Source organism: Bidens hawaiensis, unplaced genomic scaffold, assembly GCF_021521415.1.
Source record: "Bidens hawaiensis isolate Kalapana, Puna unplaced genomic scaffold, B.hawaiensis_p1.1 tig00004839_1, whole genome shotgun sequence".
Classification (NCBI taxonomy): domain Eukaryota; kingdom Viridiplantae; phylum Streptophyta; class Magnoliopsida; order Asterales; family Asteraceae; genus Bidens; species Bidens hawaiensis.
The window spans coordinates 1,818,986-1,829,382 of record NW_027491303.1 but is presented as its reverse complement, the minus strand read 5'-3'; the positions used below and the strand labels follow the sequence as shown (position 1 = coordinate 1,829,382).

The window sequence follows — 10,397 nt, the reverse complement described above, 5'->3', positions numbered from 1 at the left end:
TCTGTAGACATCTATAGAAGAAGAGGCGGACCAAACCTCTGTAATCTGCAAGAAGGATACTGTTTGTTTTTTAACATCTGTAGTCTGCTAAAATAAACTGGTGGCGGTGTACAAACTATGATGGTGGGTGGTGATGGACGGTGATAGTGGTAGTGGATGGTGGTGGTGGACGATGGTGGCGGATGGTGGTGGTGGCAGACAATGGGTGGTGGTGTGGACAGTGGGCGTTGGTAGGTGGTGGTGTTTAACCCTCTGCAGACCTTAAAAGATCTTAAAAGTGAATGGGCTAAGTCTACAGCAAGAAGAGTTCGTGCAGACGTTTTTTAATAAAATCTTTTTGAAAAAACAAACAGTCTGCAAGTGGTCTGCGCGATGCAGATAAAAAAGCTTACACAGATTTTTTTAGAAAAACAAACAACAGCTTAATGATTAATAGGTAGCCTCTTAACCATTCAAATTTAAGATTATCTCTTAATGGTTAAGGGCTACCAAACAGTTAGACTTCAAGATACACATCCCAAATAAGTAAATACAAGGAGAAATATGTGACAATCCTAAAACAAAAGAAGCTATACTTAAACTTCTGAAAACTCAAGGAACCAAAAAGAAACATCTTAAAAGCAACATCCTATTCTATTCTATTCTCTCTCTCTCTCTCTCTCTCTCTATATATATATATATATATATATATATATTAATATTAAAAAGTACAGCCATTGACGACAGTGATGAAAGCTTTCCCTTACCTTACTTTTTTACCTGCAAAAACAAAACCCTTTTGCTTGCTATCTGCTTGAAATTAAACTTATAGATCCATAATTTCCGCAGATTTCTGAGTATTATTTTTATACTCAGATAACGACACCAAGATAAGATCTGAACAATGTTAGACGGGTTGTTAGGCCGCAACGCCTTCACCTCCAAATGGTTAGACTTATTCTCTCATACCCATGTTCTGTTTTCGAATTTGAATGTGTTATTAGTGACAAAATGGTGGGTTTTGAAGCAAATCGTTGATTAAGCCGACGAGGACAAGGATAACGGTGTTAAGGAGGAGAGAGGAGGCCAAACAGAGGTTCTTGAAAGAAGATCTTGCCAAATTGTTAGCCAATGGACTCGATGTTAATGCCTATGGACGGGTACTCGTTTTAATTTAATTGTTGTTAGGTCGAGATGATTTCATTGTTCATTTGTTTGTCTGACAATGACATTGAACTTAAAGAGGGATGATTGATAAATTCACATATTTACGCTTGTTATGTGCTCGCGAATGTCCGAAATCGTTAAAAAATTTTGGGCCGAAGACGAGAGTGAATGGGTTTTTTATTGGGTTTAAACAAACAAATTTTTAAAAGGGCTTATTTGGTTATATTTTGAAATTGTGCAATTTTTTATTTTTTATAAAAATGGGCTTGAATGAGTTGATAATTGGGTTTAAACATGAAGAATACATTTTTTTAACAAAAAACAATATATATAATATTTAAAAAAAATCAGGCCTATTGTGTGATCGGGCCGGGGATGGTGAAACACCCTACCCTAGTTGGCCATGAATTGAGATACTAGGGCTTGTTATGTGCATCATGATGTGGAAACTGTTAGTTTGCAGTAGAGTTGCACAAATCGGTTCCAAAGTAAAAAACCGGTTTGGGTTGGTCAACAAAAAAGTCAAAACCGGGTTGAGTACGAACCGGTTCAGTTTGTAACAAGTTTCTTGGTCGGTTTATGATCGTTTTTGACTGGTTCGATTCGGTTTAACCGCTTTGGAACCGGTTCCTGTGGAGAGGATTACAATCAGGTCCCGAACCTACCGTTTCAATCGGTTCCACACCGGTTGATTTCAGTTCGGGTTACTGGTTTGGTTCAGAAACCGACATTTTTGTGCATGTATAATTTGCAGTGCCATCAGAGTAGAGTTTGGTTTTAAACTGGGAGATTATGGCTTGTTTGATTTTGATCACTGTTGTCTTTTATTAGAGTTCTGTTTTCGTGTTATGTGGTGATGCAGACGGAAGAGTTTATTGCTGGAATGAATCTGTTAGCTTGTTACACTTTCATTGACCAGTCGTGTGAGTATATCTTGAAGCAGCTATCAGTCATGCAGAAACTAGGGTATTAATCACTATGCTCTCTATGTGCTTTATGTTAATTGTATATATTTATAGTTTTATACAATCTTTGTTACTTGATTAATTTAGGCAATGCCCAGAAGAATGCAGAGAGACTGTCGCATCCTTGATGTTTGCTGCTGCAAGATTTTCTGATCTTCCTGAGCTGCGTGACCTCAGGGATTTGTTTCAAGAAAGATACGGGAATGGTTTAGAATGTTATGTTAATCAAGTGGTAAGTATCCAGATGTTGTAAGGTTATATGAATGGTTGAATATTCAATTTGATTCAAGCTCGTTACATTCATCTAATCAGCTTGTTGGTTTTTTGCTAGTTTGTTGAGAAGTTAGAATCTAAACCGCCAGTGGTGGAGAAGAGGATAAAGTTACTGCAAGATATAGCAACAGAGCTTTCGATCCGGTGGGATTCTAAGGCGTTTAAACAGCGGATGGATAAACCAACACTTGCTCAGGTACGGTTCTTGATCTGAAATTGTATGAGGCTATAAGCTCATTTGGGTCACCTCAAATGACTGAACGGGTCAATTTGGGTATACTCAAATTAGTCAACAGGTCAAAACAGACAACTGTTAAAAAACTTGTTAAAGTTGACCCGAACCCAAACCTGTTTTGACCATACTTCTCTAATTTTGTTACAACCAAACTGCAGGCACTTGGATCTTTGAGTGGTGATGATTATGACTACAAACCGCCAAAAGGAAACAATACGTTTAGGAAAAATGATCATCGTTCCAAAGAAAGAGTAGAACAAGCTCACCAAGTACCAAAATTGCCCAAAGATGAAACTTTAAACGTTAAAAAGAAAGATGTGTTGGACAGTCCGGCTTTGAGAAGAGAAGAAAAATATCATAAAGAAAGAACAGAACATCGCGATAACGGGTATGCACATCATAGAAGGAAAGAGGTGTCCGACATTCCAAATGTGGAAACAAATAAAAAACATGGCTACAAACACGAGCCTGAAACTATCGAGAATAACATATTTGGAAACAATGACCGAGGAAGAAAAGAAAGACATGGTTATAAACACGAGCCAGAAACAATGGAGACCCGAGACAACCATGATCATTTATCTAAGGGGAGGCACAAAACGAGAAGTCCAACTTTTGATGATGATAGGGTGGCCCAAGGGAGAAAAGAAAGATGTGCTCATAAACATGAGCTAGAAACTGTTGACTCCAAAGATAACAATGCGTCGGACGGTTCGGTTTTGAGAAGAGAAGAAAAACATCATAGAGAAAGAATATACCATCATGACGACGGGAATGCATATGGTAGGAGGAAAGAGGTGTTGGACGTTCCATATGTGGAAACACACAAAAAACATGTCTACAAACACGAACCAGAAACTATCGAGAACAACATAATTGATAACAATGACCGAGGAAGAAAAGATAGACATGGTTATAAACACGAGTCAGAAACTACTGAAACCCGAGACAAAGTGAGAAGCCCAACAAGAGATAAAGAAGACGATGAGAGGTCAACAGAGATTAGGTCAAAGTCAAAGTCAACCTACAATAGTTCTCTTCCACCGCCGTATGTGAAGTCAAACATCCCACCACCATACAGTAAGCCTCACAATCCGTCAAACTTAGAAAAAATGAAAGAACCAGAACATGATATTATACAGTTACCTAAACCAAAATCAGTTAGAAGAAAACACAGACACAGACACTCCAAATCATCGTCCAGTCATGATGATATTGGAAGCTCAGAAGACGTGCGCATCGTTAAAAGAATTTCAAGTAGCAGACGAAAAGACCGAAAGGGGTTACAAATATTATTTGACGATGATCAGTACCGTAGTCATCGGGACGATGAGGAAAAAATGATGGATAAGTTGTTATTACATTACAGTAAGAAAACGTCGTCGGGTTATGATATCACAGAGTTAAGAAAAAAGAAAACTTCGTCTTCACATCACAACGATGTCGAAATGATTGCTCCTCCCGCCCGATCGATTTCGCTTCCTCACGAAAGTGGTGAGGCGGAGCCCAAGAAAGTGTATGCGCGCGCTAACTCGTTTCAGCCCGATAATCAGGTTAAACATGTGCATCCAAAGTTACCTGATTATGATGACCTGGCGGCCCGGTTCGCAGCACTGCGAGGGAGGTAAATGTTCAACTTCTATGGTGGATGGATTGGTATGTTTTTCTTTATGAAAGGAGGGAAATTGGATTTATTCATAATGTATGTAGAGTTGTTTGGGTTGTATTTGTGACATTTAATCATGTTTTGGTGATATGATACAACATCCACACGTTTAAATAATTTATCATAGCATGATGAATGCTTTTTTATTGTTGGTTTTGAAAATCAATAATGTGACATCAAAGGAGAACTTGGGGTGTTGGCTATCGGTCCGGTTTTGATGGTTTGAGTCGATTTTTTCTGTATTGTTTTCAAAATGATTAGTTTTTAGCGAAAGTTATAAAACGATGAGGTCTTTCATGATTATAATACATATACTACATATTCCAAAGATGAATTAAATATATGAATAATAACTATTAAACTGCTAGTTTGGTTTACACGGCAGGTTTCAAATTTCAAACCGGGCCAGGCAGTAGTTAGCTGACTGTTTGAGTTCAAACCAGCTAAACCAACCGACTTGTTTTGACCGTTTGAGTTAACCGACGCGGCTTCTACCGTTTTAGTAATGCCCCTTAATGAGAACCACCGGATAGTTAGGAGTAAAAAAGAATTATTTTTGCTTTGTGAAATATAACGTTTTAGTTTAGGTTATAACTCAGATTTACACCACGTTAGAAAGACGTTACTCTTATCTATCAAGTTTCATTCTATTTTCTTAGATATTTCACGTTTTTAATCTTTTTTATCAAAGTAATGTTATTTGATGGTAATGTAAGTGTAATAAGTATATTATTTTATAGAGCATAGTATAAAATATAATATAAGCGTCTCCTTTTAAAAGTCAATGAACTCGGATTACATAATCTTTTATTATAGTATAGGGTGGGTGTTGTCTTTCAACTCCCTAATTTTCGGTCTCCCTTTGTGTAACATTTTAGAAAAATTTTAGAAAAGACGAGGGACTTCAAATATTCCTAAAATATGTTATGGAGAATGTGAAATAAGTAAAGTGGGTTCATCTCACGCTAGAGAAAAAAGAAAGTGCAGTTATCCCACATGGATATAAAAAGAAAATGAAACTTATCCCGTATTGATAAAATATAAAACTTTTGAGCTTTCTTTAAGGAGATGGGTTTGAAATAAGAAAAGTGGGTTCATCTCACATTAAAGAAAAAAGAAGTTGGAGTTATCCCACATGGTATAAAAAGAAAATGAAACGATAGAATATAAAACTTTTGAGCTCTCAATAAGAAGATGGTTTCACAAGATAATATTCTTATATGACAAGAGACTTGGTGGTCTTAGCAAGGGTGCAAAGAACCCGACACGCATGGGAAATGGGTGCTTTGATGGCGCACTTGGACTTCTTCGCACACTCGTATTACCGCAAGCCACTTAAGAGGTGTCTTAGTATTTTGGAAAGAGGGACTTAATATGAAAAATCTAATTTTTCTTCCCATCGCGCTACGCGACGAGAGTTATAAAAGCCTTTTGCGATATGTGATGGAAGTCTCACCAAACCCAATAATGGGCGGTGTCGCTCTCCGTGATGAACGAGGTCCACCGTGATAGGCAACGTAACCTCCACGGCGAGAGGACACGTGTCCACACATGGCACATGTGTAAGCCATGTGTCGACACGTGGAAACCTTTGAGAACGTTGAATCATCACGCTACGCGCCATGAAACTGGCCATCGCGATACACAATGGGTTACAAAATCGGCCTTTAAAAGGGGAAGCCTGCAGAGTCTCTTAAGTCATGCCAAGCTCCAAAGTTCTAATGGTTTTAACCCAGTGCGCGACGTAGAGTAGAAGTGCTGCTTATTCAAGCTTAGACATTTAACTCCAAATACTCGTGTAAGGTAGGGGTTCTTTTTAAGTTGTTATTATTATTATTATGGCTTAGACTTTAGTCAGGGGTATGACTTTTCATAAAGTTAAATATGCAGGAGATATAGTAAATCCCATAGTCGGGGGTATGACTTTTCATAAAGTTAAATATGCATGAGATATACCTTGATCAAGCATAAAGTTAAATATGGCTTTTCATAAGCCAATGATATAGTTAAAATATTATTTCTTTATTATTTAGAAACACAAAGTTTTATATGCAGGAGATATAGTCAAATTAATGTTTTTTCTTAAAGAAAAAACCTTACATATACTTTTCTTCATGAAGAAGAAGCGTAACACATAAATGGTAAATAAACAAAAGGGACTAAAGGTTCAAATGTTTTATATAAACAAATGATTTATCAAGGTAAAGGTAATGTAAAACAAACTAAATGTCTGAAGCTAGATCTTTTGATCTAGATATTTATACAAAGTTACTCGTACTATAGGTTCGAGGTAACAATCAGAAATCAGTAATAGAAACTGATCATAAACAGAAATGTGAATACGCCATAAACTTTTACAAACTCTTTAAGGGTCTGAATGTTTGCATAAGATCTATGAATTCTTAAAACTTTGTATTACAATAATAAGAAACAGACACTTTGATTAAAGATATACATATGTATGGATCTATTAATACACAGTGACTCAGCTTTTACTGAGGCCATGCAAATTATCACCATGCCTCTAGAAGCCTATAGGGCTTTTCAGAGAAATGATTGTGTATATATTTAACTAGGAAGATTCCCGGCGCGTTGCGCCGTGTTGATGTATTGACAGTCGTACTCGTAAAACTTATCAAATCGTGCAGTGCGTCTATGAGTCGAGGTGAATTCGCTCGGTGTCGGGTTACGAAACCAGTAATAACCCCCCGCCCCACCGGAAAAAAAATAAAAATTTAACTTTGTTAATGCGAAAAACCAACAAATTCACATAACAAAACAAAACATGCGTTGCGGTTACGAACCGATAACACTTTGGTTGGTATCTAGTTACGAAGCCCAAAAATAAAGCAAATCATAAATACGTCCACATCCAAATACAACAATTTAACATATTTTAAATATATTAAAAATGTGGCGAACAAAAAAACACGAGCGTTGTAGTTGCGAACTGATACAAATTCGTTGATTCTGGAATCGAGGGACAAAAAAAGTGATAAAAAAAACATGCACGTTGCGTTTGAAAACTAACGCGAACTCAGTCAGAATTGAAGTTGTCGGCACTAAATCGTACGTAGAGAACCATGTGTTGTGGTGGTGAACCGACACGAGTTCGGATGGTATCAGGTTACGACAACGAAATTAAAGCAATAAGTTAATTCATCAACACTCAAAATACATCAAATTAACATATTTACATAAAAAAAACCGTGGCGAAAACCAAAAACATATGCACGTTGTGGTCGTGACCTGACGCGAATTCGTCTAGAATTGATGGACAAAAAAAACTCGTGGGTAAAAAAACCTTAGGCTGCGAACGCGAGCTGACGCGAATTTGGCAGGAACAATTTGACAGTATCAACGGTAAAAAAATCCCGTATTTTACGGCATAAAAAAGACTGTGGCAAAAACCACAAACATATGCGCGTTGTGTCTGTGACCTGACGCGAATTCGTCTAGAATTGATGGACAAAAAAAAACTCGTGGGTGAAAAACCTTAGGTTACGATCGCTAGCTGACGCGAATTTGGCAGGAACAATTTGACAGCATCAACGGTAAAATAATCCCGTATTTTACGACATAAAAAAGACCGTGGCGAAAACCAAAAACATATGCGCGTTGTGGCCATGACCTGACGCAAATTCGTTTAGAATTGATGGACAAAAAAAAACTCGTGGGTAAAAAAACCTTAAGTTGCGATCGCGAGATGACGCGAATTTGGCAGGAACAATTTGACAGTATCAACGGTAAAAAATCCCGTATTTTACGGCAGCGAATCGACACGAATTTAAAATTAAAAAACAAATAAAAAGGCCGACAAACCACGTGAGACAACGTTTACATAAAAAAGACCGTGGCGAAAACCAAAAACATATGCACGTTGTGGCCGTGACCTGACGCGAATTCGTCTAGAATTTATGGAAAAAAAAAACTCGTTGGGTAAAAAAACCTTAGGCTGCGATCACGAGCTTACGCGAATTTGGCAGAAACAATTTGACAGTATCAACGGTAAAATAATCCCGTATTTTACGGCATAAAAAAGACTGTGGCGAAAACCAAAAACATATGTGCGTTGTGGCCGTGACCTGACGCGAATTCATCTAGAATTGATGGACAAAAAAAAAACTCATGGGTAAAAAACCTTAGGTTGCGATCGCTATCTGACGCGAATTTGGCAGGAACAATTTGATAGTATCAACGGTAAAAAAATCCCGTATCTTACAGCATAAAAAAGACCGCGGCGAAAACCAAAAACATATGTGCGTTGTGGCCGTGACCTGATGCGAAGTCGTCTAGAATTGATAGACAAAAAAAACTCGTGGATAAAAAAACCTTAGGTTGCGATCACGAGCTGACGCGAATTTGGCAGGAACAATTTAACAGTATCAACGGTAAAAAATCCCGTATTTTACGGTAGTGAATCGACACGAATTTAAAATCAAAAAACAAATAAAATGACCGACAAACCACGTGAGACAACGTTTACGTCGCCAAACTTATTAATTATTATATATAATAATTGTACATTGCTGAAGAGTGCCTCAAGATTCGAGAAGCTCCTTTCGGTGACTAAAATAGACAATTTGTGTTGAAAATAAATGCAAGGCATAAGAATGAAACCAAAGATTCGAAGATGGGGTGCTAGGTTGCACTCACACATGATATGCGAAGTATGGTTTTTGTTTTGAGCTCGTGCCTAGGGCCTTGAAAAATACTCTAAACTAGCGATTTCCTCGTGCGTTGCACGGGTAAAATCGGTTGTTAAAATCCAGATGTTGAAGTGGCGAATCAACATGAATTCAGTCAATAGTAGCTATATTCATTATGGTATTGGAACTAAAACAAACTGAAAACAAAAAATTAAAAACAAAAATTGAGGTAGGTCAATGGGGTGGCGTCGATTGGTCCCGGACGACAGCAGCGAGTCAACACGAATTTAGTCAGTATTAGATACGTTCGTTATTGAACTGGAACTAAAACAAAATTAAAACTAAAATTGAGGTGAGCCAATGGAGTGACGTCGGTCGCCAATGGGGTGATGTTGGTCAGTCCCAGACGCTGAGTCAATGACTCTACGACACTCGTATAACATATTATAATTTTTTTTGTTAACATATGTAAAACAATTTTATTCGGTTGGTAAACCTGGGCGTTGATAACCCGATCGTTGCAATGGCGAGTCGGCTTGTATTCATGCCTTCTGGCGATGAGTCGGTGAGCATTCCGGCGGTGGCTCAACGTTAACTTTGTCGATTTCGTTTACATTTGTGACGGTATCAGAACTAAAAAAAAGTTAGGTAAAACCCGATCGTTGTCGATACTAAACATTGTGTGGTGAGTCTTTAAAACCTGAGCATTGTCAGTATCGGACGTTGTGGCGGTGAGTCGACACAAATTCAGTAAAACAAAAAACAAAACGCTCGTTATGAATCTAGGAAAAAAACCAAAAAAAAAACATTTAACCAATGAAACAAAAAAAATAAAAAAAATTGGGTTGTCGAGATGGTGCCACTTGGCCCAATCAGGACCTTGTGGCACCAACCTCTAACCCGGGCGTGGGTAAACCCGAGCGTTGTCAGTACTAGACGTTGTGTGGTGAGTCGGTAAAACCTGAGCATTGTCAGTTCTGGACGTTGTGGCGGCGAGTCGACACAAATTCAGTAAAACAAAAAACAAAACGCTCGTTATGAATTTAGGGAAAAAAACATTTAACCAATAAAACAAAAAAATATAAAAGTTTTAAAAATTAAATTTACAGTAACAATGCTTTAAATACTTTTTCAAGGAAAAATATTATCAGCCCATTAGCCAAAACATGTTGATGCCCACCTACAAGGAAACAATTAAGAAAAAAGATATTTCATATGTAGTTCCAAAGAGTAGAACCAGGGATAAGGGAAACAACAAACAACCACACTTTCGCCACTAGGCCAAAACCAAATTTGTGTTTAGGTTGCACAAATATCTAATATATCTGAAAATTAAATCAAGGAGCTTTCCACATTTATAGCACCAAAAGTCTCTTTTACTATATATAGATAATTAATTTACGGGGCTATGATTTATAAACTAAATAATTACCGGCTCAATAATATTCTTAAAGACTACTTTC

The 10,397-nt window shown here is 37.5% G+C and overlaps 1 protein-coding gene across 1 annotated transcript; it reads left to right on the top strand.

The window, feature by feature from the left end:
• Nucleotides 1-867: 867 nt before the first annotated feature.
• On the top strand, nucleotides 868-4,247 carry LOC143628216 (uncharacterized). The gene is made up of 6 exons (XM_077097860.1): nucleotides 868-927; nucleotides 1,007-1,139; nucleotides 2,009-2,112; nucleotides 2,199-2,343; nucleotides 2,443-2,580; nucleotides 2,778-4,247. Exons 1-6 carry the CDS (start codon nucleotides 884-886, stop codon nucleotides 4,245-4,247), a joined length of 2,034 nt encoding a protein of 677 aa, XP_076953975.1. The 5' UTR covers nucleotides 868-883.
• The last annotated feature ends 6,150 nt before the right edge of the window (nucleotides 4,248-10,397 follow it).

What these genes read in the sequence shown, in the direction of transcription:
- LOC143628216 (XM_077097860.1), top strand. Translation starts at nt 884, where the DNA reads ATGTTAGACGGGTTGTTAGGCCGCAACGCCTTCACCTCCAAATG. An exon ending in AACGCCTTCACCTCCAAATG is followed by an intron (nt 928 to 1,006) that starts GTTAGACTTATT and finishes TGGGTTTTGAAG; the next exon opens with CAAATCGTTGATTAAGCCGA. An exon ending in ATGTTAATGCCTATGGACGG is followed by an intron (nt 1,140 to 2,008) that starts GTACTCGTTTTA and finishes GTGGTGATGCAG; the next exon opens with ACGGAAGAGTTTATTGCTGG.